The sequence below is a fragment of the Arachis stenosperma genome, chromosome 3 (genome assembly GCF_014773155.1).
Source record: "Arachis stenosperma cultivar V10309 chromosome 3, arast.V10309.gnm1.PFL2, whole genome shotgun sequence".
Taxonomy (NCBI): domain Eukaryota; kingdom Viridiplantae; phylum Streptophyta; class Magnoliopsida; order Fabales; family Fabaceae; genus Arachis; species Arachis stenosperma.
In genome coordinates, this window is record NC_080379.1 from 163,921,132 (window position 1) to 163,948,986 (window position 27,855).

At 31.5% G+C, this 27,855-nt stretch overlaps 5 protein-coding genes and 1 long non-coding RNA gene across 8 annotated transcripts; 3 read left to right on the forward strand and 3 right to left on the reverse strand.

Annotated features, from left to right (window-relative positions):
* Positions 1-1,163: 1,163 nt before the first annotated feature.
* Positions 1,164-2,866, reverse strand: LOC130968231 (uncharacterized). Its single transcript, XM_057893400.1, has 2 exons — positions 2,114-2,866; positions 1,164-1,440 (listed from the first exon to the last, which is right to left on the reverse strand). The coding sequence occupies exons 1-2, from the start codon at positions 2,645-2,647 to the stop codon at positions 1,351-1,353; spliced, it is 624 nt and encodes a 207-aa protein (XP_057749383.1). The 5' UTR covers positions 2,648-2,866; the 3' UTR covers positions 1,164-1,350.
* Positions 2,867-4,083: 1,217 nt separating this feature from the next.
* LOC130968230 (CSC1-like protein At1g69450) lies at positions 4,084-9,255 on the forward strand. 3 transcript variants are annotated; one of them, XM_057893397.1, is made up of 10 exons: positions 4,084-4,456; positions 4,675-4,830; positions 4,957-5,020; positions 5,164-5,373; positions 5,884-6,072; positions 6,194-6,492; positions 7,142-7,418; positions 7,842-8,114; positions 8,496-8,729; positions 8,835-9,255. In XM_057893397.1, the coding sequence occupies exons 1-10, from the start codon at positions 4,176-4,178 to the stop codon at positions 8,982-8,984; spliced, it is 2,133 nt and encodes a 710-aa protein (XP_057749380.1). In that variant the 5' UTR covers positions 4,084-4,175; the 3' UTR covers positions 8,985-9,255. The 3 variants fall into 3 exon arrangements, with proteins under 3 accessions (XP_057749380.1, XP_057749381.1, XP_057749382.1); XM_057893398.1 differs by having other exon boundaries at positions 4,229-4,456; positions 4,675-4,810; positions 8,835-9,252; XM_057893399.1 differs by having other exon boundaries at positions 4,232-4,456; positions 4,707-4,810; positions 8,835-9,253.
* Positions 9,256-10,069: 814 nt separating this feature from the next.
* LOC130968103 (uncharacterized) lies at positions 10,070-12,191 on the forward strand. The gene is made up of 2 exons (XR_009081514.1): positions 10,070-10,636; positions 11,699-12,191. It is a non-coding gene; the product is annotated as an uncharacterized LOC130968103 (long non-coding RNA).
* Positions 12,192-16,840: 4,649 nt separating this feature from the next.
* Positions 16,841-17,323, reverse strand: LOC130967180 (uncharacterized). The gene is made up of 2 exons (XM_057891998.1): positions 17,176-17,323; positions 16,841-17,097 (listed from the first exon to the last, which is right to left on the reverse strand). Exons 1-2 carry the CDS (start codon positions 17,321-17,323, stop codon positions 16,841-16,843), a joined length of 405 nt encoding a protein of 134 aa, XP_057747981.1.
* Positions 17,324-23,527: 6,204 nt separating this feature from the next.
* On the forward strand, positions 23,528-24,556 carry LOC130967181 (uncharacterized). Its single transcript, XM_057891999.1, has one exon. The coding sequence runs from the start codon at positions 23,528-23,530 to the stop codon at positions 24,554-24,556; it is 1,029 nt and encodes a 342-aa protein (XP_057747982.1).
* Positions 24,557-25,313: 757 nt separating this feature from the next.
* LOC130969808 (uncharacterized) lies at positions 25,314-27,027 on the reverse strand. The gene has a single exon (XM_057895699.1). The coding sequence runs from the start codon at positions 26,735-26,737 to the stop codon at positions 25,652-25,654; it is 1,086 nt and encodes a 361-aa protein (XP_057751682.1). The 5' UTR covers positions 26,738-27,027; the 3' UTR covers positions 25,314-25,651.
* Positions 27,028-27,855: the final 828 nt, after the last annotated feature.

Genomic DNA, 27,855 nt, shown 5'->3' on the forward strand with positions numbered 1-27,855 from the left:
TAAAGTTTTTTGTTTTTCCTTTAATTTTTTTTTCTTATCCTAGTTGTCAAAAACATCAAGAATAAAAGGTGACGTTGACTTTTCTCGCTATGAATTATAATTCACGCGTCATAGGAATTAGGATAGAATTTCGCAGAAATGAACTTTTTGTTCATACAATTACTTATTTTCATGCATTATCACGTCAGCGGGTAACTAAACTTTAAATTAATTTTAATCAGATAATAATAATATAAATTTATTTAAACTGTCAGAATATTAAAATTAATTAAAAAAAGTATAAATATTAAAAAATAATTACATTTATATACTTCCTCTGCTCCAAAGTAAATGAAAGTATTAAAAGTTTATATATAATATTGAATAATTACCCCTTTACAAGTGCGAAAGCTGATAAATAGTTTTTTTATTGACGGGAAGAAGTTGATAAATATAAAATAGTGAAGGTAATTCTACGGTGCTTTTAATATTGTGTTTATTTTATTAAAATAAATAAATCAATAATATTTGATAAATCTTAAATATTTAACTTTTTACTTAAAAAAGGTCAAATGATTTAGACATTAAAATAAGATACCATAAAATTGACCAATAGTGAATAAGATCTGACTTCAATTAACGGACATTACATGATATATCTAATGCCATATATAATATAGTAAACTGTTCTGGGTTGCCGTTATTTAATAATAATAATGCACATGGTATTGGTAGCAGGAGCAGCTAGCGGATATTCCTCATTCGAAACGTTCCAATAGTAGGGCGTTCCTTCTTTGGTGAGCCACGACACCACCCACAGCTATTATATAACAAATTCACAAATTTAGTTGTGCACAAATTTTGGATTCTAATAAGAATGGTGGTTTATAGAATAGATTTCAAATTTCACGTGAAAGCCAAATTTTAAACGTAACGATTAAGCAACAATAGTATACATATGCCTGTCTTATCAATATACTAATGGATGAATTAATAGAAAAATATAAACTCTGAAGAAAAAAAAACTTGGAGCCATTCATGTCATGTGATTGAATGTATGACAATATCCACGACCCCCAAAAAAAGCAGTTCGATCAACACAAAAAATGGAAAACGTAATAAATGGTTAGATATATTGACTATTGATTCTTATAGATTGTGCAGGGAAAAAAATAACTACCAAATTAATGATAACAAATAGAACTTTATTTATATAAGAATATAAGATTCTTAAAATGTAACGTTGACATGTGGCCAAAGTTTCATGCCATAACATACAGTATTTCATATAAAAAGAAGAAAACTAAAGTGTAAAGTCCAAAGTAGCACTACAAAACTCATCAGGCTGATTGGCCTTGCAATAATGTATATTCAGCTGCTGATTCGGAGCACTGGAACCTTGCGACGTGAGGACAATGCTTCATTCAATTGTGCAATTTGAATCAAGAGTTGACCAATTTTCTGCACCAGATATATAGTTAGGATACTGTCTTCCATATTAACCGTATATCTTTTAAAGTAATGGCGGTTCACAATAAATCATCTGTTAAATGGATCGTCATTATCTATTTCTGACAAACAATTGTGCCAAAATGAGACTAAGCAAAAATTTTCATTTGAAGTACTTAAGAATGGATTTGGATCCATTTAGAATTTTACTTTAGAGAGTAAAGTTTGATTTCTCACATTTGAATAGTTTTTCTCTCATATTTTTTCTTATTCCACTTATAAAATAAATGGTGAAAGATCAAATTTTACTCTCTAAAGTGAAATGCAAAATTTAGAGAATCCAAATTCCTTAAAAATTAGTCCAACTAACTTTATCAGTGGTGTAACTTAGTGCTAGAAAAAAAAAAAAAGTCAATACAAACACAAAATTAAAATGTTATGCATCTAAAAGTTAAAAAATACACACATCTAAAGTTTATATTATTTAATTAGATCAAAAGATAAAAGTGCTGTACTCTAAACCTTAAACCCTAGAATTTTCCATTTTGTAATCAGTAACAGTTTAATCTTCTTGTATTTATTCATCTATTGACATGCTTATATTTGGTAAATATCCTTAGATATAAATTTAATTGTACAAATAATACTATTTTTCTTTCTTTGCCGTAGAAATGTTTACACTTACCTCGTCTTTCTCCCTCAAAAGATCAGCCAGTTCCTCTACGCTCCGTCGACGGTCAACCCTCCTCCTCCTCCGCCGTCGAAACCCCACGGAAACCACCGCAACCAGAACCGCCGCAGCCACGCCAAACACGCACGTGACTGACCAAAACGTACCCACACACACCACACATTCACGAACCATGGAAGCCGCACGAACGACGCCGTTTTTCGCAGCCGCTAACCGCAGCTTCAATAGCTTCCTTCCTTCATTCGCAACCCTAATCCTCCAATCCGACGGTGCAGGCGCCTCCGCCGTCACTGCCGTATCACCTTCAACGGACGACGGCGACGAAGCCCCGTTGTCGTCTTCCGACGCCGTCGTCGAAACAGTTTCTGACGACGATGCTTGTTGATGGTGAATTGGAGGGTCGTCAGTTGAAGAAGATTGGTCAACAGGAACCTGAAGGTAGTCATCGTTGACCGCCACCATGCCCCATCTGAGACCTGGTTCTATTTCTTGCCATTCGTTGATGTCCTCTGAATCTCTGTTATCCATGCTATGATGAGTTCAATTTTGTGCAAAGCTTCAATCACTTCTTATTAGAGCTGAAACTGAATACAAAGATCTTCTTTCAATTTTCTGCATGTCTTAATCCCTATTTGATGATCATAAATATCTGCATCAACCTTGTGGATAAATATCTTGGTAATTTTGGTGTTTTTCATTTTTGGATGGCTTGAACTTTTGTAGGATTGTTCTAGTAGGGGAAAATTCACTACCTTACACTGAAGGATATGGTGGGCCAGATATTTTTCAAAAGTATCCAAAGGACACAGAAGGTATTCCATTAATATATAAATAATATTTCCTATAATATTATAATTATCAATAATAGTATGAAGATGAAACCATGATTGAATTTGAATTTTGATGCCGAAAGAATTGAACTGTTGGACCCTTCTGGGATCACAATTTTGCAGCAGCAGCATCAATCAATTGCAAGTTAAACTGTCAAGCGGCCCATCTCTGCCCTCCATTGTAGTTATGGGAAGGGGGTGGTGACCATGTGTCCTTAATCTGTGGAAGTGGGACCAGATAGCACTACTCTTATTTGAAATACGCCTAAATCATTGGCTAACACCTGTACACGCTGAATGACCACATTAAAATTAAAAAAATATCAAAATTTATTAATTTTTACCGTTAAAAAAATTAGATTAATAAATTTAATTTTGATATACTAATAATATAAATTTTTTTAAATTATTATTTACATAATTAATATAAAATATAGTTATTTTATTAATATATTATTATGTAATTAGATGCAAGTATAAAATAATTTTACAATCACAATATATTAAAATTAAATTTTTAAATTAATAACTAAAAATAATAACTAAAAAAAATAAATTTTAATAACACATTTCTCTTCAAATTATGTCGCTTCTTGCGTGTTAGGCCATTTTCTTCCTTTTCCACAAGAATGTTTTCAACTTTTCATACTTTCCCCCTTCTTTTTTATTAAAGTTTTTTTAAGGGTATTTAACTAACTCGATAAATTATTTTATTCGATACATTATACATAAATGATTAGTATTGTATTATATTGGTAATTTTTTACCGACAAGATATATACCAGTACAATAATAATACACATGCCAAATTTTATATATAAACTATACAAGATTACAAGGCATTTGTTCTCAATATAAAAAATGATTAATAGTCTTAATTATTTTTTTTTTACTTTTTGATGTTTCTGAAATTAAATAAATTTTACCTATTTAAAAATTATAAAATAATTTCTACTTATTTAAAATTTCAGAAAGAGAAACTAAGACTCTAATTGCTATTTTTTTCAATATGATTGCTTGGTCGTTAATTATATTCTATTAAAAATACCAACCAGCCTTATAAGTCAATAATAAAACAAACAATTGTAAGGTCCTATTTTGAATATTTTATTGATTCCAGGGGGTACATAACAAGCATGATCTTAGACTCTTACCATACCTACCTAACTCCAAGAACTTGAAGACTCCTTTTTAAGTGTTGTGATATTCTCTTTCCCTTGAAGAACATGATTATCTCTGCACTCTTGACATCCGTTGGGATAAACACTGGTCTCTGTGTAGTGTTCTTCGCATGTTACTCCATATTGAGGAAGCAACCAAGTAACTATGCAGTCTATATACCGCGCCTACTTGCTGAGGGAACATCCAAAAGGATACCACGTTTCAATCTAGAGAGAATACTACCTTTCTCCAACTGGGTTGCAAGAGCATGGAGGCTCTCTGAGGATGAACTTTTATCATTGTCAGGATTAGATGCTGTTGTGTTTATGCGCATGATAACGTTCAGGTATTAGATTATTCTTTAGCTTCCGGCGTGTTTGCGAGTTGGGATCTTGGAGGGAAGGGAATGCCTTGATGAGTTTACTCTTCTAGGCCTTCTCTTCTTATCCAAAATTCCAACTCGCAAGCACATCCTCTGTTGCAGGATGTTTCCAATTCCATGGCTTGCCTTCATGAATAGAAAAGAATAAATTGAACAGTTTGTGTAATTTGTTGACTGTGCAGTTTGAAAATATTTACTTTTGCTGGGATTATAGGGATCTTTGTGCTTCTTCCAGTCAATTGCTGGGGAAATCAGCTGCAAGATTTTGATGTTGTTGACTTCGCCAACAACTCCTTGGATGTGTTCACAATATCAAATGTAAACAGTGGTTCTAATTGGTGAATACTGCTTCATGATTCTAGTTTTAATTCAGTAGATTTTTAAATTCAGGTTTTATCTCTGTTTCAGCTTTGCCTTGTATTGAGGCCCTTGGTGTTTTTTTTGTTTTTTTTTTTTAATTTCAGGTTGTGGGTTCATTTCTTTGCTGTATATATTCTCACTGGATTTATATGCTTACTACTTCACCATGTAAGCACATCTATACTATATCTATAATTCTGAAGCGCTTTATAAGGTTTTTCCTTTCCCTCTCCCTATTTGGGTGTAGTGGCTGGTACAAGATTCAGCAATTCAACTGCTTACTCTTTACTCATTTATATTTGAATCTTCAGGAATATAAGCACATAGCCTTGAAAAGACTCTCTTATTTTTATTCATCCGATCCTCGGCCACATCAGTTCACCATTTTGGTTCGCAGCATTCCAAGCTCCTCAAGTTACAGTATCAGTGACAGTGTTGAGAGCTTCTTTAGGGAGTTTTACCCATCTACATATGTGTCGCATGTGGTCATTCGTCGCACAAACAAAATCAGAAGTCTCCTAGTAAGCTTTCTGTTGAATTTTGTTTCCATTTTCTGTTCACTACTCTTTTCTCTATGTTTACAATTTCTTGGAAATTTTTAAGTGTGTGTGAACCCATCTATCTATCTTTTGGCTTTCCATATCAAATGATTTTAAATCATACAAAACCTTTGTTTACTATTTCCCCTTATTTTCTCCACTTCTCAATCACTTAATAATGTTTAAGCTCCATATTCCAGCAATTGAGATTCATGTTGCAGACTGTCTAAAACATTAATGAGATATCCCAGGTGATTATTATTGTTCCAAAAGGGAAACTCTCTGAGACAATTTTAGTGACCAAAATGGCAAAATCTTCGAGTAATATCTTGTTATTCTATTAACTTCAGTGATTTTAGCATCTTTGCTGGTAACCTGTTATTTGTCATTGCATGTAAAAGATGGAAGCAATGCTGTTGACTTTCATTTGTTGTACTTATTTTATTTGCAGTAATTATGTAGCTCATTATATGAGTTCCCCCTTAAATACAGATTAAAGCAAAGAATTTGTATAAAAAGATTACTCAATTACGAAAACACAATCGCCAAAAGAATAAACAAGGAGATTATTTTCGACTTTTTGGACAAGACGATGGTCTTATAGATCAATATGGCAAGAAGTTGAGCGAAATTGAACAGAATGTAAGATTGCATCAGTCAGAGAATTCACTGGCAACAGAAGTATGTGCCATCCATCTGATTCTTAATATACTATATAATATTAGAACTATTTCAATCTTTTGTTATCTCATTTCCCTTTCCTTATGTCTGATGGAATCCACATTCTTGTTTAATGTTCAAGGAGGCTCGAGCTGCGTTTGTGTTCTTCAAGTCTCGTTATGCCGCTGCAACTGCCTTCCATATGCAGCAATCAGTCAATCCCACCCAGTGGATTGCTGAGCCAGCTCCAGAACCTCGGGATGTTTACTGGCCTTTCTTTTCTGAATCATTCATGCGAAGATGGATTTCTAAATTGGTGGTTTTAGTTGCAACTACTCTATTCACACTTTTGTTCCTTATACCAGTTGTGATTGTACAGGGCCTAACCAACCTCAAACAACTGGAAGTTTTGTTTCCGTTCTTGACAAGTATTCTAACCATGTAAGTGAAGTTGGTTTGCTGATATATTTTTGTAATTGTTTATGCTTATCTCTTCTTTGTCATGCTAAGTTGCTAACTCTGCTATCTTGTTTCCCCACATCTTATGGTTCCATTGTCCTAGAATAGGATTATATGATAACTAGATCAAAGTTATAGTTGATTATCTCGAGTATTCACTTTACAAGCATAATCCAAATCAGCATGTGTTCCAGTTTGCGCTGAAAGAAAAATTTTAATGAATTGATACTTGCATTATAACTTGATTGCTTGTGAATTGCCTGTCACATGTAGGAACTGTTATGCCAAACCATCATTTGAAGTACATTTTGGTTGTGCTTGTAACTTGGATTTTGCAATTGATAAAGATGATATCTGATTGTATATTATTCACCATGAATTGTTCGAAGGCTTTCTGCCAGGCTTCCTTGATGCTGATTGTGATTTCAATTATTGCTAATTGGACAGTCGATACCATTTTCTGTAAACTCAATAATCTGCATCTGTGATTAATCCTTTCTACTCAGATTCATTGTAACTACCTTAATTTTTTATGCTATATCTTAATTAGGAAGGCATGCTAGCTTTACATTAAATTCTCTTTTAATCTGTTAATGGATAATTCCTGAACCTTTCATGAATCTGCTTGCAGAAAATTTGTTACCCAAATAATCACAGGATATCTTCCCAGTCTTATTCTTCAATTGTCTCTGAAAGCAGTACCTCCTATCATGGGGTTCCTTACCTCCATGCAAGGTTACATCTCACATAGTGATATAGAAAGTAGTGCATGCAACAAAGTGATATGGTTCACAGTATGGAACGTCTTTCTTGCAACTGTTTTTTCTGGGTCATTTATATCCTTGCTATCTGTCATCCTTGATCCAAAGCACATTCCTGAGAGGTTGGCAGTTGCTGTTCCAGCACAGGTTAGACAATATCTATTGAGTTATAGCCAGAATTAAACAATGCTTTGTGTCAGGTAAAGCAATCTAGTGTTAGGATAACTATGTCTTTTGGCATCATGTAATGAAACATCATGATGAATTATGTCTCAAACGTTATACTTCTTTTCTCACCCTGAGTGAGTGAGTGAATCAGAAAATATATTTTTTTAATAAATTGAAAACTTAATAATCTACTTAATCAGGCAAACCCTTTGAAATAGAAATCTTTAATCTAACAGACGAAGATGCCTAAACCTGACTGCCAAGTGACCTCTTCAAATATTAAAATCACTCTTTATAAATCTTAGTATTGTTGATCTAAAAATTGCATACCAAGTTACCAACTTTCATTATGTTTTTTTTATTTCTTTGTTTTTAATGCCATAAATCTTTCTTTTATTGTAGGCATCTTTTTTCATTACTTATGTTGTCACATCAGGATGGACAAGTGTGACATCAGAGCTCTTTCGGATAATTCCTCTACTTGGCAGTTTGATTACAAGGCCCTTCTCAAGTCCTGATGATGAATTTGAAGTACCATCTCTTCCTTTCCACAGGGATGTTCCAAGGGTCCTTTTCTTTGGACTTCTTGGTATCACATATTTCTTCCTAGCTCCACTAATTTTACCATTCCTATTGGCCTATCTCTGTCTCGCATACATCATTTATCGAAACCAGGTCAGCATTTCTTTGTATGCTTATATTATCTATCTACTTCTGGAAGGAAGGTTCTTTTATCTTTATTTTCTATTATACATGACAATTATAAACTATGTCTTGCTTTGGATAGTAAGTAGGGATAATTATGATTTTTGAAATATTGAGTAGCCTACTTCCAATGTATGAAGAGTTAGATATAAAACCATTATTAAGATTCCGCCTAACAATTTAACCATTAGGGGTGAGGTGGGTTTTAAATTAATACGAACATTGTCTCCATGATGTCATTGCCATTCTGGAATCTAACATCATTAAAGTAGCTTTTTTGTTGAGAACACAACTCTCCAAAATTCACTATGATATAGCTTGTGCTGATCCTCTACCTTTTGTATTGTGCAGTTTATAAATGTATATGCACCAAAGTATGAAACCGGTGGGAAATTATGGCCTACAGTGCACAATACAATGATTTTCTCTCTGATACTCATGCACATGATTGCACTGGGAATTTTCGCATTGAAAAAACTTTCTCCAGCATCCTCCTGGATGCTTCCTCTACCAGTTCTCACTCTTCTCTTTAACGAGTACTGCCGAAAGCGATTCTTGCCCATATTTATCGCATACTCTACAGAGGTAAGAGTCAAGTGCTGTAGTCTATGTTTTTCGAAGAGTAATTGCATTGCTGCATTTAGTCCTCAGTTCTAAGCAGATTATATTAATTTGTGATTATGCTTCCAGAGTTTGATTAAGAAGGACAGAGAAGACCAAAATGATCCAAGAATGGCTGAATTTTACAAGAAGTTGGTAATTGCTTATAAAGACCCTGCTTTGCTTCCATTTCAATACACATCAAACACTGATGATCTATTCGATCCCCTATTATCTTAAGTTCAACACTGAGGCACAATATTCATTCATTTATGTCCAGTTGTATAGGCTGTTCCTCTATGTGATGCGAAATTAATTACTATTTCTTAGAACAGTGGAATGCAGGTGTGCCATTGTGTGCAAAACTGCAAATAGAGTTGTTGTGAATTAGAGTTAGCAATATTTGTCCAATCTTCATTTGTTACATTCAGAAATATGCAGAATCTGTATGGTTGATGAGTTCCTTGGTCAAAAGGATTCAGATTCACAAATTTTTAACTCATAATAGGTTCACCAATGTGATTTTTTAGCTTTAACAAGATAAATCTTATAAAAGCTGCATAAATTTGTGTTTTAAGCGAGAAGGTGCATTAAGAAAAAGAAGAAAGGAAATCGAAAAGAAAAAAACATGATAAAATCTTGAACATAGAAAGGTAATGAATATTCAGATAAAAAAAAGGGCCAAAATGCAAAAACAGATACAACATAGCTATCCAAGCATAAAAATTATGGTGTTTGCTATGATGTTTAAAAATTATTGTCTAGTTGTTAAAAAAATTAAATAATTAATTTTAAAATTTAAAGTATAAAAGTTAAAAAATTTTATATTTTAAAGTAATAGCTCAAATACCATAGTCTCCTCATATTCAATTAAGAGGTTGTGGGTCCAAGTCTCCTATCTTTGGTAAAAAAAAAAAAGTTAAATTTTTTAAATACTTAACAATTTCTATAAGAGGAGTTTTTTGGTGGTCAAGACAATAGTGTCTAATGGTGGCCATAGATTAACCCACAAATTAGAGGTTGGCATGTGAAATGGTTGATTATAATGAGAATTGTTTTAGGAGTATGCTTTTGTGAATTACGTTAAAAATGAAAAAGGCAAGTTATAAAAGGTAAAAAAATATATAAATACAAGTTATAGAAGGTAAAAAAAATGGTCATGAATTCTTTACTCCCATATTTTTGTAAGAGTATGATTAATCTTTATAAAAATAATTACAAAATATACCCCATTTTTTTTTTTAAATTTACTAATTAAATTTTGACCCCTCAAATTATTAATTTTTAATTTTTTTTTCTTTCCCTTTTCTTGAGTACCAGAAACTGAGAGAGATTAGAGTTCCTAAAGAGCATCAACGAGATTGGAAACCCTAACTCTGTCCTCCCCTTTCTTTTTGATTTCAGATACAGTTTTCTTCCAACTTCAATCCCTGCCATTCTCATCCTCTTCCTCTGCTGCAAATTTCGTACGCCTCCGCCGCCGCCGCAACACGCCTCCCCCGCCGCCGCGCCCTGCTTCCGCCGCCGCTCCCTGCTTCTTTTCATTCTCACATTAGAAGCATTCAGAGAAGAAAAGGTCCGATAGGGTTTTCATACAATTTCAATTCCTGCATTTCTCTCTTCCTCTTCCTCTGCTACACATCTCACTAGCATAGTCTCGCCGCCGCAATACGCCGCAACCTGCGACTGCCGCCGCGCAACCTGCCGCCCCCGCGCAAGACGCTGCCCCCGCCGCGCAAGAATGCTGACAGACATTCTCAAGGATGACAGCAATTCTAACTCTGTATGTTCAACTTCTTCTTCTTCTTCAATTCATATCTGACACCGTACCATTCACGGATTTCCATCCTTTTTCCTCAGCTCCGTCCTCTGTACAATTCTGATTTCACCAGGTACGTTTGTTTTTCCAGATCAGCATTATTATATATTGGTTTCATTCATTGAATTATTAGATCTGGATTTCTGTTTTGTTCTGAAACTAGTTTTAGTTTGATTCGGATTTCTGTTTATTCTCATGCGATGGTAGTGCTGATATTATGCTAAGAAGTAAGAACCATTTGTTGTTTCTTCGGAATCAGAATCTATGTGATGCTACTTATTGTAATGTCCATCGGATCGGATGGTTTGGTTTTTCATTGACTGTATAATCCGGCTTGGGTCCGTAGTTGCCCCTTCCAACACATTTCTTTTGTTACCTTGGCAAATACTCGAACTTGAGAGCATTGGAAAAAAAGCATCATGAGCTTGCACTGCTAGACCAATTCAATGTTGGTACATGATGTGTCATACGATGTCTTCTTGTTCTTCTTCATAGCTGGGAAGCATGATTAGACAACAAAATCTTTGTTCTTTTAGGTTAGGAATTTAACTCTGGTGTTTGTGTATCATAGAACTCTGTCTACATTTCATATAGTAGGTCCAACTGTCCAGGTCCAGATAAAGGAGGAGGGTTGCGATAGGCCTTTGGCAACTAAGGTAAGTTGTTGAATCCTTGTGACATGGATCAAACAGAGTGTTGTGTATGGATAGGTTGATTGGAAAGATTGCATGAACATCATGACCAAGACCAAAATGGGTGGTCTTTGTTCCCTAAAGAATCTCAATCTGCAGTGATGAAATGCCTCGTAAAAGGCTAATGAACAGAATGATGCTTTTGGACAAGCAAAAGAAAAAAACATGATCTGATGATCTGTATTCTGTCAAGTTCATGAAATTAAACTAAAAATTTAATCCAAACAAGGTGGCTAGTCTAGTCTTTTTGAAAAGATAACTTAAGAATGATGGAAATGGTTGGCATGATCCAATCACCAACATTTGCAAGTTCTCAAGACTAATGCTTCTGATAGCTGCAATGCAAACTCCATAAGTTATCTCCCATCCATGTTTCATACATTAACATAATATATTTTCTTGTTTAATCCCTTCCTATGATTTTAATCCATTGTCTATTCCAGGTCTTTGCCAATAAATCAATTGAAGATTTGATGGGATCTAACTCTGAGGTTCACTTCTCTGGATTTCACATGGATTGCCTAGAGCAAAGAAAGGCCAGCATGGAGCAACCAACAACTTCAGAAGATGATTTGTATAAACAACCTTTCATTATAGGTGTGTTTTTGAATGGCAGGCTGCCACTGTAGTCATAAAATCCACCAACTTATTAGTTGGATCTTGGAACTCAATGATCATGCTGGTGCATAATATCATTCAATGATCACTTCACTTTTTGATATGCTAGTATAAGTTATACTCTTTTGCTTTAAATTTTGCAAAATGGTGTCAAATCATATACTTTGTCATTTCTTTTGAAAAGTAAATTGTCAATGAAATTTGTTGAACTTTTTCGTTCCTCTCTTTTCTCTTATCAAAGTTGTTAACACTATAAAGAGTTGCATCCCAGCATTGGTACTTGATAGTGTATTAAGAGAATGATGCGTTTGCTTTCAAGTGCGTGGTTGTACTTATAATGCAAGAAACATAGGGGCAAAAATATAAAAATTAACATCACAATCACAAGTAGTTTGGATTCTGGAACTTACAAGTTTATCACAATAAAAATGTATATGATAAAAAAAACAAAAATAAATAAAAAAAACAAAAACAAATAATGTACACATGTAAGCCTCACTCATTTCTATATATGTATGTTCCGAAACAAGACCTACTTTCATGGCCAAATTTCACGTTTAAATTACCGGAGACAGACAGGAAAGGGAGGTAAAGAATAAAGTAAAGACCCAATAATTTTTTTTCCTTTTAGGATAACAATAAAAAGCATAAAAATTAACTCAAACTTGTGATCCTTCAAAGAAAATTAAGGCATGTAATCCGAAGTACAACATTGCATTCTGCTAAGGTGCCACAGCATTGTAATGATCACCAATGGTTTCGGATGCATGTGAGCATTGTCAAAGCATCAACTCATCTCTGCCATTTTCCCTCTGACAAAGAAGAAAAATCAAATCCTAAGTGATACATGCAACTAAAAAAGCAGGACTATCATTTTTCTCTCTTCTAATTTTATTTAAGAGTCAGTTAAATTACTTAATTGAACTTTTGTGTAAAAGCAACTTATGTGTAATAACTTAATTTGAACGTCCAACAAAGGACGAATTCTGGTGTAGAAGCTCCTTTTGCTTCTACACATGTAGTATTGTGATGGCAACGTGATTGAGTGACAAGTATCCATTTTTAAAAGACAAGAACTGCTGTGTAACAGAGTGGGTGCAGACTGCAAAGGCTACAGTGATTTTGCACTGTTCACACACATGATAGTTAATATCGTTGATTAACAAAAATTATGAATCCTCTAATTATGCTTAATAATGGGCCTGAGTTGGAATTTTTTGTCTGTAGTTCCTTTAGCTAAAAAATCCAAAAATGTTTGGGCTGTTTTTTATGGTTCTTTAGATAAATTAGTTCATCTTATGTGTGATCCAACCTCAGCCTTATGTACTACAAGTACAAGCACCCAATGGCTTCGGCTTGTCTGGTAGTAAGCATTTTGTCACATTTTATCCGTATAAAAATATTTAAAATGTATACAATTATATAAATCTATATAAATATTGTCACATATATATCCAACTATATTAAAGAGAAAATAAATTCTGTAACATAATTATTACAGAATAATTCTTATATAAATTCTGTAATATAATTTGTTATGATGTTTTAAAAAAACGTTTCAATGTACTTAAACAAATTATCTTGTACTTTTTCAAATTTTTGTTCTAATATTCTAATATTTATTTAAATAAAGCTCTTTACATAATTAAAGCAACGATGGTTAACTACATTTAAAAAATTTAGAAAATTATATTTAAGTATACAAATACATGACAATATTCCTCCAACATAGATATATTTTTAATAAAATAGTAAATTGTAATTTTTTTTCTCTATTAAAAAATAAATCCTATTCTTAGACTAAATTTTGGTGTGAAGTATGTAACATCCGTTAATAATCGTATTTAAACTTTTGATATTTAAATTTAAATGTTTGATGAAAAATTGAAAATAATTTTTAAAGTGGGTGAAATAATTTTTTGTTGATTTTAGGGTGTTTGGACTTTTGATGTAATCTATGAAATGAAAAATGTAATGGTGTTAATATAGTTTACTTAGGATGGTTTAGGGATTAAGATTATAATTTAGTCTCGGAATAGGGTTTGATTTTTTAATAAAAAAAGAAATTGCAATTTACTATTTTATTAAATGTATATCTATGTTAGTAGAATATTGTCACATATTTATATACTTAAGTATAATTTTTTAAATTTTTCAAATGTAGTTAACCAGTTTTTTTAATTATAGTTGTAAAAACTAAATTGAATTAGCTGGTTCAACTAAAAAACTGGTAAACTAGACCATTAATTAGTCCAATTTAAGAACTATTTTAGATTAAGAACTAGTAAAGTCGGTCCAATCGAATTGCTCAAGAAAAAAATTTTAAAATTAATAAAAATGTGATTTAAATTTGAGTCCTCCTTGTATTGCATGATTCTCTAGTCATTAAACTATGTTATTTTTTATTATTTTATATGCTAATTATTAATTATATAATAGAATTACACAATAATTTTTTAATATTATTTTAATTTTATATTCACTTATATTTAAATTAATTATATTTTTTATTATTTATAATTATTAATGTAAATATGATTAAACATGTATAAATAAAAATATTAAATATTTTTATTAATTATAATATAATTATTTTTATGATTATATGATATTTATTATTATTTTTTAATACATACATATAGTATATAACAAATATAATAAATATAAAAATACTTTAATACAAAAATAAAATTAAAAATTATTTATTATGAAAAAATACTAAAATTTTATATACTTATTAATAATATTTGGATTATAACTTGTTGATTATAATTTGTTGAAACTTGATTATTTTTAAAATATTAGTAAAAATATGTATTTTAAATTTTAATTTTAAGTTTTTAATTATTTTATATTTTTTATTTACATAGGACTGGTTCTACTATAACTCATCGGTTGAACTAATAAATCAATAAATTAATAGTCTCATCGATTCTTATAACTATATCTTTAATTATGTGAACTTTATTTAACTACATATTAAAATATTAGAATAAAATTTTGAAAAAGTACAAGACAATTTATTTAAGTACATTGAAAGGTATTTTTAATACGTATAACAATTATATTACAGAATTTATATATATGTTACAAAATTTATGTCTTTTTTTTACTCGTAGACAAACTGAAGTCATTGGGTGTTTGTAGTATATAAGGTTGAGGCTGGATCACAAACTAATTTATCTAAAGAACCATCAAAAAACATCCCAAATATTTTTGGATTTTTTAGCTAAAGGAACTACAGACAAAAAATCTTAACTCATACAGGCCCATTATTAGATATGATTAGGGGATCTATAATTTTTGTTAATCAACAACATTAATTATCCTACATTCTAATATCACGTGCGTAAACAGTGTAGACATTTCTGTGGTCTCTGTACTCACCCTATTACACAGCAATTCTTGTCTTTTAAAATGGATACTTGTCACTCAATCACGTTGCCACCACAATACTACATGTGTAGAAGCAAAAGGAGCTTTTACACCAGAGAATTCGCCCCAATAAAGACCTAAGCTATGTAGTAAAACAAGATAAAAAGTTTAGAATGCGGCTTTTGACTTGAAGTTATAAACCTAAACTTATTATCCAATACGTGCATAAGGGGAAGTTCTCGAGACCTAAAGTCCATAACAAACACAATTATATGATATTTAATTGGTGAAACACTGTTTACATACAAAGCAATGAAGGAAAAATATAAATTTAACTATTTTAGAGGAGTAGGAAACCATTAAGTGAACATATAAGGCTAAACATAAAATATTAAATAATTAACAGAGTAGGCTTCTAACATCTGTTTCCTTATGTTAACATGTAAAAAGTTTACTATTGTAATTAATTTTTAGTGAGAGTACATAAAAAATACGTAATATATAAAATGTAATAACTCAACAAATATTTTTTAGAATGGAAAGCAATTAAAACATTGGAGTCTGAACAAAATGGAGATCATATTCCACATAGCATAAAGCAAACAGACCAGAAAATGTGTTGATGAATTATCAGAACAATCAAATTATCACTATTACAAGTGTACTTATCAAGATAACTGATACATGTGAATGAATAAAATTTTCTGTTATTGATCCAATCCTATTTGGACCATCAAAGTCCTCATTCAATTAATATTCGTGCAGCTGGACTCTTCGTCCCTGCATGGGCATCCCGCTGTGCAGACCAGCCCTCTCCTCCTGCACCCACAGGAGGAGAAGCTTAATCTACAATGTGTTCTTTCCGAACACTCACAGGTTCCAGCTCAACATTTCCAGAGTTGTTGCAGTTTGGATTACAGCTTCATAAGCCATGCCGACAGCTACATCCCTCGGCACATCGGCCTTGACATATATATGAAAAAGTCTTTAAGTATCTTCAGAATCAGCAAGTGGATCTCCTAGATCAGGAACAGCTACTACAACTATAGCAAAATATAGGAGATCATATGCCATAACAGAGGAACCTTGATGATCCATGATTGCAGACATCCACTCTTTAAAACAAAACGAAAACACTTCTTTTTGTTATCTAAATCATTTTATTGTCAATAATAGACTTACTATTGTAATTAATTTTTAGTGAGAGTACATAAAGAGTACATAACATATAAGGTGTAATAATTCAACAAATATTTTTTAAGGAGATTTTTCATTCTCTTTAACAATGAGAAGATCTTATTTTTCTCCCCCTCTTAATCCCTTCGGGTACATCAAACCATCAACATCATAGTTTGATTGCTCTCTACGCTCACTGCACCATGAAGAAAATCTCATGTTTTTAAGGAGATTTTTCATTCTCTTTAACAATGAGAAGAACTTATTTTTCTCCCTCTCTTAATCCCTTCCGGTTCATCAAACCATCAACATCATAGTTTGATTGCTCTCCACGCTCACCGCACCATGAAAAAAATCTCATGTTTTATTACACCTTATATACTATGTACTCTTGATGTACTCTCACTAAAAATTAATTACAATGGTAAGCCTATTATTAATAAAAAAATAATCTTGATAACAACAATCTTCAATATCGATTCCTCTTCGTCAAACTTCGCTTCCAAAACCAACACTTCAGGAATTTTGAAGGCCTTATTGAACTGTGTAATCTCCACATCTTTCTTGAGCATTACCCATCCCATCATCATTTTCTGAATTGGCTTCTCTCCATTAATTGATATCTTACTACCATCTTCACTAATCTTTATGTCAATATTATTCCTCTTATAACCTGTGTCAGTACATAAAGAATGAAATGGCAAGAAACTAAATAAACAAACAGAAAGATTATGAAATCTTTTGGACTAACCTTTAAGATGAGCAATGAGGATGAACATGGTGTTTGTTTCTCTAGACTCGAAAACCGATCCGGTTCGATTCTTGACTAACTGATACTGAGAGATGGAAGTAATGTCATCTCTTGGTTTAGTGATTTTGAGTCCTAATTCAAGCTCCATATTGGTGGCTACTATAATATTTTCTTACAAGGCATGCATAAGATTGAATATTTAAACCAGAAATAGAAGAAATGAGGCTTCTATTGTGTAGTTTTAGTAGTAATATATGAGAAAAGTATATATTCTTTTCTTGCACCTACAATGCATCAAGGAAAAGCCTAAGAAGACTAACATTACATGATTCTGATATGATTAAAGCTGAACCATTTTACTTTTATTTTATTGATTAAAGTGAAAACTAATTTGGTAGCTTCTGTTTTATGTGTATCTTCCAATATAATCATTGCATTCTTAATTAGTATACCACCCTCTGGTTTTCTATTCTCAATTACAAATGTATTTGCCGACATGAATGGAATTTGGAAAAAGCAATGATATCTATCAAACATCACTATATGTCTCCTTTATATATAGTTTCAACTAAAAGACAAAATCATACTATTTTACACGATTAGAATTTTGGCATATTTATAGCATATTCTTGTTTATAGTGGTATATGCATGCATATGAAATAGGAACTAGTCTAGTAGTAAAGTTCATGTAACAACTTGAATGAAGTTGGTTTTGGAAACGAAATTAAAAAGAAAGAATTATTCCAATAAATTGAACACAAATTGAAACTCTAGTCAAGTTTTAAAATGAACACTACATTGAAGCTAAGTTTCATAACTAACTTTCCATTTATAACCAACCAAACAGTCCTCCATTTACGGATAGGTTTAACATATAGATCAGATCAAATTAAGAACATGCATTATTGGCCTTTATCAATTATATTGCATGTGCCCTCATGTGTATGTAATACATATGTGATTATTAGATTGAGGCATTGTGATTCATATGATTGCAGGTTTCAGTTATTTTCAATAAGAATTTGTCGTTATTACATACCTTATACGATTTAAATAGATATTTAATTAAAAAAATAAGTGAATTAATCACTCAATCAACTTAAATTAGTTTTTAACCAAGCACGCCTTACCACTTAAATATGAGTTAACATGTAGTAAACATGCTTAAAACCTCTATTCTAACCATGCACGCCTTACCACTTAAAACTATCAACATTTAGTTATTACTGAAGAACCAATTTCACTGTTGTCAAATTTTAGAGGACCAAAGTTTAGGTCCCTAATCTTGATATACACTATCAGAAGAAGAAAAGCCAAGCACGAGTTCAAACTCTGGTTCATAATAGTAAATAGCAATGGTGTCTAACATGTAGTAAACATAATATTTGAATAGATCAATGTGACAAAGAACACAACAAATTCACTAATAAATGAAGGATAGCGAATTTTTCTTTTTTCATTTCTATGATGGAATAAAAAAGCAAATGCTTCACATTTCTATGATGCCACTGTAAATAAGATAATTATCAATATATCTCATTTACCGTATATACGAGATATATATATTTGTAAATATAAAAATATGATTCTTGAAAATAATAAAAAATATTAATAATTTAAATTAGATCAAACTCTTAAAAATAAAACGTTTCAAATAATAGGAAAAATATATGGTTTTAAATAGTAAGAAAAATGGACCGTTTCAGAATAACAAAGAAGTTAGGTAGTTTTAACTAATTAATTAATGGCGACTATACATATCAATGTAATTTAAAATTGTCCATTTAAAATCAACTTATTATTTTCTTAGAAACCAACCCATTTTAAATGGGCAGTTTCAAATTACGTGATATATCCAGTCACCCATTAATTAGTTAGTTAAATTGTTAAAATCACCTATCCTCTTTGTTATTTTAAAATTGTCCATCTTTTTTATTATTTAAAACATTTCATTTTTAAGTGTTTGGTCTAATTTAAATTATTAATATTTTTTATTATTATCAAAAAATTATATTTTTATATTTACAAATATACATATCTCGTTTATAGAGTAAATAAAATAATTATGAATATATTTTGTTTACACTGTAAACGAAATATGTGTATTTTTTTAAATTTCATATATTTCGTTTATAATGTAAATAATATATATTTATAATTATTTGGTTTATAGTATAAATGAGATAAGATTATATATTTATATGATATATTTTATAATAATTTTTATAATTATTTATTTCGATAAATAAGATATTTATTTAATTTATTTAAATAAAAAATTCTATTTTTATTAAATTTACAGCTTTTTTTTACCTCTTTTTTCCTTCGGTGTATTTATATTTTTTTTGTTTTTTATAACTTAGTTTTTTCTATTTTTAACGTAATTCACAAAAATATATTCTTAAAATAATTCTCATTATAATTAACTATTTTATATGTTAATCTCTAATTTATAGGTCAATTTTTTTTTTCATCATCGTTGGACACTATTGTCTTGATCACCACAAAAATCTCCTTACTGTAAAAGATAAATTTGATAAAAATTAGCCATCGAATTGGCCAAAAATCAAAACCAAGTTGCATTGCTAGAAAGACCGTTCCCTTTTAACTCTCAATTTTTTATTTAATCCCATTATCTTTCATCAGCTTTTCTGGTTCCTTCCTTCAACCTCCATCTTTACTTTTTGGATCAGCTGTGGCCAGCTTTAGTGATATTTCTAGAATGATAATCAAACGTAACGATGTGAACCAAAGACTATCTAAATACATTTTATAAAGTTTTACATTGTCTAAACATAAAAGCATATGTGCGACGCAACATTTTTTTTCTTGAGCTAGTTTTGGAGATTGATTTAAGTCTACTTAATTTTTCATATAGTATCAGAATCAGGTTACTACTGCTATTAGATTGCCCTCACACTCTGCACTTTAATGCAAACATTAGTTCATTAAAGTTATTTTCAGACTTTTTATTTTCTTGGCCAAGGTGGAGAAGACATTATATATCTTGAAAAAAAATATATATAAAATCTTAATTCATCTTTTTAATTATTCTCTTAATTTTTAAATATTTTAAAAAGTAACATATATAATTTAAAAAATAAACTAAAACTCGCTATCGTCACTCTATGCAATAATCTGTAACGCTTAAACAAACAACAAATGAAAAACACCAAAATAGGGAATATTTGAGACACTTTGGGGTATCCTTGTCGCTTCTTTAGGCCTTTTTCTTCCGGGTCTATTATGCAGTGTCTAGTGGGAAAAATTAAGTTTGATTTGTCTAGTGACTAACTCGTTAGTTTGTTTAAGTAAGTGTTGGGAGTTCGAATTCCGCTTTATATATGTAGCAACTTATTAATAAGCAGCTAACCTTTAAATGAAACTCTGATCCATAATGACAACAAATTAGTCTTTGTCTGCTGGATTGAAGAATACCGTAAAAATAAAAAAAAAATTAATCGCAAAGGGAAATGATTTTGAAATGAAATGATTTGTGATGCACTAATGCTTAGGCCAAATCTTAAGACTTAAAGCATGCACCAACTATAAAATAAGCTCTGAAGCACCCATATCATTATTACACAACTTTTTTCTCTTTCTCCTAAACTTGTTTTTATGCGTCTTTTACATTGGATAAAACTTGTCTTTCTAAAACTAATTACCACAACGTAAAAAATGCACACTACATGTTGGTAAAAACGACAAACAAGAAAATAAATATGTGTAAATAATAATATTTACTATAAAAGTTGTGCTATTCTGGAAACTTCAATGAATCTCGTCATAAAAGCTAATGTTATTGGTTTCATATGGTATATTCTTTTTATGACTGATTAAGATTGATTTCTACAACGTTTATTTGACAATGACAAATAGTCCTCATATGCCGGAAATTAATCCAATTTTATTTATCAAAGGAAAATCCAGTTGAAAAATCTGTCATGGCTTCTATCATTGAGCAGAACATATGAAAGAATATGACTATACGGTATCTGTATTATAGTGGCTAAGTACTGAACAATCGTATCAAAGTGACCAACAATAAGAAATAAATTCACCTAATATTTGGTAACCAATAAAATTTAGTTTAAAACGGCCTGAAATTTCTATTTTTTGATATTATTTATTTGATTGAACCCCATTTAATGACTATATTCCAGGCACTTCTGTTTTTTGTTGAGCCACATTTAACTGATTTTGATAATGAGAATTAATGTGTAACTGATGTAGATATTTATGGGATACATATATTGTATTTCCTTATAATAAAAATGCGTGAGTGTCTTTATAATTTAATTAACCTCCTATAAATTCAAAAGTTTAGAGTTTGTTTGCACGCTATTTTAAAAAAAAAATTAATGATTTTTTTAAAATATTTTTTACAAAAGTAATGATGATTTTATGGTTGGATATCTCATATAAAAAGATTTTTTTATTTAACAATTATATTTGAGTAAAATAAAATAAAAATATTTTTTTATTTATTTATTATGTGAAAAACATCTCTTTTTTTAAAAAAATCTTTTAAAAAATGTTTTTTTAATCATTTTACTTTTATTATTAGAAATTTATCAAATACACTAAAAAATAAAAAAAAAATATTTTTTCATTAAACTTTTATTTTATCGATTTAAAGGCACTCAAATAATCACTTAATCAAAACTAACATCTTTATTTTCAGCACCGAGGGAGAAAAAAACATATAATATTACTTTTGAAAGTAAGATTTTTGGGATTTGATTCCCATCAAATTTGAATTGACTTTGGTATAATTAAATAAAAAAAGATATTTATAATTAAGGAAAGTAATCCACGGTCTCTTAAAAATAAGAATGTTATTAAGTATATATTTTTATTTATTAATTATGATTTTTGACTACCTACCATTACTTCTTTTTTAGCTAATGTCTGTTTAGAGAGAAGGGGAATGAATATTTTGAAATGTTTTAACTGGTGAAAATTTTGGAATCCTACACTCATTTTGTTTATGGTCTCTGCTATTTCCTCAATCAAAAAGCAGACGCAACATGAGATTTCTATTAAAGAATTTCCCTTTTGTTTTTGGGTTCTTAGTGCAAAATCTTCCATTTGAAGTGATTTGGATACTTTTTTAAGGAACTAAATCACATATAGGCCTAATTAGTGGCTGCATAAACTGCATGCACACATCAAATATGAAATGTCTAATTTTTTTTTTTTTTGAGATACAAAACTCGTCACAACAAAGTGGAACAACAAGAATAAAAGATTATTTATGACCTCTATTCCTTTATCATCTCCGGTATTGTCATCAATAATTAAAGGAATTAACACAACTCCACTCTCTATAGCTTTTAAATAAAGATTGAATAACATCAGCAACTTCTGACACCTTATTCTAAAAGATTCTTTGATTTTTTTCCCACCAAATATTTCAAACAATGAGCAATGCTAGGGGGCCAGCAATTTTTGTGATTGTTAGCCATCAATTAGCCATCAATAATGATTTGATGGTGTGAGATTGGTGTGAAATTTCATCCAATGGCTCACATTCCTCTGCTGGTTACATGCTGGCCAAAATTCAATAAAACTGCTGGCCCCTAGACTTTTCCTCAAACAATAGCCAAAAAGCCTATCAACCACTATGAGATGTCTAATTGTTATATTTACATAGACATTCTCAATATTGTAATTAACATGGCACCGATACAATGTTATCTACCAAATGAGATTCGTATCAAATGGAGAGAATGAGACTATATCGACATAATGTTCATACAAATAACATTTTTTTATTTCTGCCATGAAACGTTTAAGTTATAATTGAAAAATGTTACATGAACAACTAAAATTGATTATCAACTTAGAGAACCATTTCTATCACGATTGGATGTGATGGGGGAACTTGTTAGAATGGTCATGACTATGGCATCACATCCAATAGTGAAGAAGTGTTTCTGAAAAGAGACAATCAGTTTTGGTCGTTTAAACAAACAACTCTTTAATAAATACAACTATACAAGCTTGTAATTTTAAGCAGTTACCAACTAAGTGTCAGTTAAAGAAAAGTCTCTTACTGAAACACATACCTTGAAATCTCCTCCAAGATGAAAGGGAAAGCTCTGTACGGTTCTTGAGTTTGTTTTCATAGAGAATAAAAAAAGGTACATAAGTAAACAAAGCCGTATTGGACATAGAACAAAAGGGTAATTACAATTTACAAAGCATTAGATGAGAGGTCTCCATTCCCCAAAGATCTCACTTTCAACTTAAGATCTTTTACTTAAACAACTACTATATAAATGCGAAAGCACCCCATATGCTACCATGCACCAACAAGCCACATACCAACCCTTTTTGAATGGGAATATGGTGAATAAAAGAAAAGAGAGGGAAAGTGAAGAAGGAGTGGGAACTAAGAACACTGAAGAATTGAGCAATGAATGGGAGCAGATAAGGGAGGAGGCTGCATCAGTGGCAGCTGCACTACTTGGAGCAAGAAGAGCAAAGAAGCGCTACATTGGCGTGCGCCAACGTCCTTCAGGGCGATGGGTGGCTGAGATCAAGGACACCATACAGAATATTAGGCTGTGGTTAGGCACCTACGACACTGCTGAAGATGCTGCTAGAGCTTATGATGAGGCTGCTCGCTTGCTTCGCGGCGCTAATACCCGCACTAATTTCTTTCCATCACCAGATCCTAATTCTGTTCCAGCTCTTCCTCCAAAGATCGCGAAGCTCCTCCTTCTTAGGCTCAAAGCTAGAAGCATTTCCTCTTCTTGCATGGTTACTACTTTTCCTAGTAACCATTTTGAGCAAGAAAAAAAGGCCGAACCAGAACCAGAACCAGAGCTAGAACTAGAACCAAAACCAGAACCACTTTTTTCTAAACTAATAGAAGAACAAACATACCAATTAGAAAATTTTCTAGATATTGAGGGATATGGGGCTGTTGGAGAGAATTATGATGGTGCTAGTTATGGTTCTGCTGCCACAACTAGTTGTGACTGTAGTACCATTACTTGTGACTATGGTGGAACTAACAATGTAGCAAATTTTGACCAAGAGGTTTGCATGGAAAATTTCAAGATGGAGGATGGTTGTGCTAACAATGTTGATGATGGAAGAAACAACCAAATTGTTAGGCCTAAAGGAGAATTTGAAGACTGCAATGCTGGTTTCATAGACTTCCACTTTTTGGACACTGTTGGATCATTGGTTTGCTCTTCTTCTCCTTTTGAAATAACTGAGGAAATGGTAGGGCCAATGGTGGAAGAGAATTATGATGTGGATGATTCACCATTGCTTAGGATGAAGTATGAAAGAAAATTCTCAGCATGTCTTTATACATTCATTGGTGTTGGTGAGTGTTTGAGGCTGCAGGATCGACCTGAATAGCTTTGACTTTGCAGTTGCACTAACAGGATTAGCATCTTATTCAATTGATTTGGATTTATCTTATTGGTTTTCATTCTACTTTGCCAATAAATTTGGAATAGCATAGGTTATTCTTTTTTGTAATTGAGGATGGCATCTTAGCTTATATTCTTTAATTTGATTAATGGTTATGAATAAAGCTGCTCTAGTTTTGCTATGTGATCAGTGGTTTATTATATTTATATATATAAGCCCTTCAAAAGATTTTGCAATCTTTGGGGAAAAAAGAATAGGTAAAAATGACAAATGACTCTGAAGACGGCTTATATATAAAAAACAGATGAATCATGACTCTCATTTTAGCTGAAGAAAACTGCAAAACAAAAAGCATAGATGAAGTTGATCAAGATAAACATGTGTTTTGTTGTAGAATAAAGAAAATGTTTCTATTAAACTTTGAAGATATAAAACATTAAACAAACGCTGGATGTTGGACCATCACTGTAATATGATAGTAACCCTGAATTCATCATATTGCATATGGCCTAACCTAGGAATGAATTATCCACTAAACTTCTACCTAAGAAAAAGAAAAAAAAAGTAATATAAACCACTAACAGTGACGAATGTATTAGTCTACATAAATCAACTATAGTTCATTAATTTTTTAAATTGAAGAATTCGCCAAAAACATTTCCAAATGCTACCCTATACAGTGTTCAAAGATTGGAAGTAACTATGTATCACCTAGAAACAATAAATTGAATGCTTGTGCTCATTTTGAAAAAAATTTCTTCATTTCTTTTTTCTACAAAAGTATTAACTTTTCCATTGACATTACAGAAAACAAAACATTGGGTACCCTGTTTTAAGCCTCTCCATGTTGGTAAAATCACTAAAAGAAGCCATTACCAAGTTCTGAAATAAGCTATCTCGTGAAGTTGAACGCCATCTGATGTAATACACTCTATAAGCTCCTATATGCAATGTTCTGAAGAAGTATTGCTGCAAGGTTCCTCAATGGCAACATAACCTGCTGGGAACAATCTCTTGCACCTTCCCTCTTCATCTTATTAATTCAATTGGTATTGGTATATCAAAATCACAACAACAATGTCATTGAATGGCCATTGTTTCAGCAGACATGGCCATTTCTAAAATTGAGCTGCTTTCCCCATCTGCAGCCTCCATGCGACATGATCTACAACTGAAGTAGAAAACTACACTCATCATGGAATCTATAAGCACCATGAACGAGTACATCACCACCAAGAGTGGCCCTTCCCACAATCTTGAAGATCCATCACCATAGCTCAGTGTCTTCACCCTATGCTCAAACAATCCTTCCACGAAAGCCATTCCGATTGTCGATCCGAGAAATATGAGCAGACCAACCTGAGTTTGTCCCTTAATCAGCATATTTGACCGCATCATTGCCTGCGCACCCGAAACATCCTCCAACACAGATATAACAATTGCAATGTCACAAATTATAATGGCATTGGCAAATACAACAGAGAAAACGAGCCCCACCATCACAGCAGCATACACCATAACATCAGGCGAGAATCCAAGAACAGACAATGCGGAACAGAATGCAACAAGGAAAACACAGAACAATGTGATGCAACCAACTATAACTGTACAAGACCACATGTAAGTGGAAACGATCTTCCTCCAGAACTTAGCAATGATCATACAAAATTTTGAAGCATCACACTTCTTCCTGGAGTAAGTACAATCTACAGAGTACACCACAGCAGCTTTAGAACACAACACCAATGTGGGATATAAGGGGAAGCTAACAGCTGAAGAAATCGCCATCTCGGCGAAACGGTGGCAAGACTGTTTGATTAAAGGCCTCAATGGGAGGCCACTGGTTTTTGCAACAAGCATAAGCCTAATGCTAAGGCTCTTGACAATGGACTCATCAACTAACACATTTGAAAGTATAACTGCAGAAACAGGGCAAATTAGAACAACAGTGATTGCCATGAAACCCCAAGAATTGAACCTGAGGATCCTCACGGTTTCTCTGAGGATATCCAATGCATTCATTGATTGGACTTGGCTATTCAAATTGAAATCAACATGCTCATGGACACGATGAGGGAGTTCCTGTTGCTGCAAATTGGTTGTTTCCTCAGATCCCTCTTTCTTCGAAATCCCCCTTGGAGAACAACCTCCACTTGAAATCTCCATTTTTTAGTGCTAAAACGAGAATTATATAAAAAATAGAAAATTATATATGAACAAGAAAGGAAAAGAGATTGATTATTTCATTGGAATCAATGATTGGGAGGAAACAAGATCTGGACGAGGTGGATTAAGGTGAGAGAGGGTGGGGGCATTATGGGGAATTTGAGAGAGAGGGAGGGAGGTGAAGTTGTTTGAATTAAGAAGAAGAAGAAGGGAATGATGAATGTATGCGTGATTATCTGAGATCAGAAAAAGAGTGTGTCCCATTCACATCAACAGTCACATTTCGAGGAAGCAAGGCATCTGCATTTAGATTTGCATTCGACCTGTCTAAAGCTCCAAATTATTTACTACTAAATAATAATAATTAATTTCTTAATTGATCATATTTTTTTATTATTCACGTCATTAAATTTACTACATATACGTAAAAAATTATTTTGAAACATAAAAATTAAATTTATATATATTTATATAAATAGATGTTCTTGAAATTTGTAGTCCTCATTAAAATAATTTTTTATTTTTAAAAATATTTAAATTCACCTTCAAGTAAATCTCTATTTGTCTTTAATTTAATTGTTGTTAACATAAAATATTATTATGTCACCATAATATCTCTAATAATATAATAAGAAAACTAATGCGTTAATATTTAATTTGGTTCCTAAAATTTGATAGCAAATTTAATTTAACTCTTAAAATTTTAATGAATTTAAATTAGATTTTAAAATTTATAATAGTAACTTGTATTAACTTTTAAACAGATTTTTATAATTTGATTTTAAAATTTATAATAGTAACTCTTGTTAATTCTTGAATTATTTGATCGAGATTTATTAGACCTTTCAAATGTTTTATTTCTTTTTTTAAAATTTTAAATTTTTTAAATTGATCTTATTATTATTGTCTTTATAAAAATGTGAAAGAGTCAGTCAAATTTATAGAAATCTAATAAATTTTAGTTACATGAAATAAATCTTAGCATATTAAGATTTATGTAATAACATGTTATTCAAATAAATTAAACAAATTAATTATTATTGTAAATTTTGATTTTTAAATTGAGTTAATTATAATTTTAATAATTAATTTAAGTGGAGTCAAATTAAATATTAATT

Coding starts and splice junctions, on each gene's coding strand:
- LOC130968231 (XM_057893400.1), bottom strand. CDS start 2,647: ATGGATAACAGAGATTCAGAGGACATCAACGAATGGCAAGAAATAGAA. Junction 1,441..2,113: donor TTTTGAGGGAGAAAGACGAG/GTAAGTGTAAAC, acceptor TATCTGGTGCAG/AAAATTGGTCAACTCTTGAT.
- LOC130967181 (XM_057891999.1), top strand. CDS start 23,528: ATGGTGAATAAAAGAAAAGAGAGGGAAAGTGAAGAAGGAGTGGGAACT.
- LOC130967180 (XM_057891998.1), bottom strand. CDS start 17,323: ATGGAGCTTGAATTAGGACTCAAAATCACTAAACCAAGAGATGACATT. Junction 17,098..17,175: donor CCTCATTGCTCATCTTAAAG/GTTAGTCCAAAA, acceptor GTACTGACACAG/GTTATAAGAGGAATAATATT.
- LOC130968230 (XM_057893397.1), top strand. CDS start 4,176: ATGATTATCTCTGCACTCTTGACATCCGTTGGGATAAACACTGGTCTC. Junction 6,073..6,193: donor AGAATTCACTGGCAACAGAA/GTATGTGCCATC, acceptor TTAATGTTCAAG/GAGGCTCGAGCTGCGTTTGT. Junction 6,493..7,141: donor TTGACAAGTATTCTAACCAT/GTAAGTGAAGTT, acceptor ATCTGCTTGCAG/AAAATTTGTTACCCAAATAA.
- LOC130969808 (XM_057895699.1), bottom strand. CDS start 26,737: ATGGAGATTTCAAGTGGAGGTTGTTCTCCAAGGGGGATTTCGAAGAAA.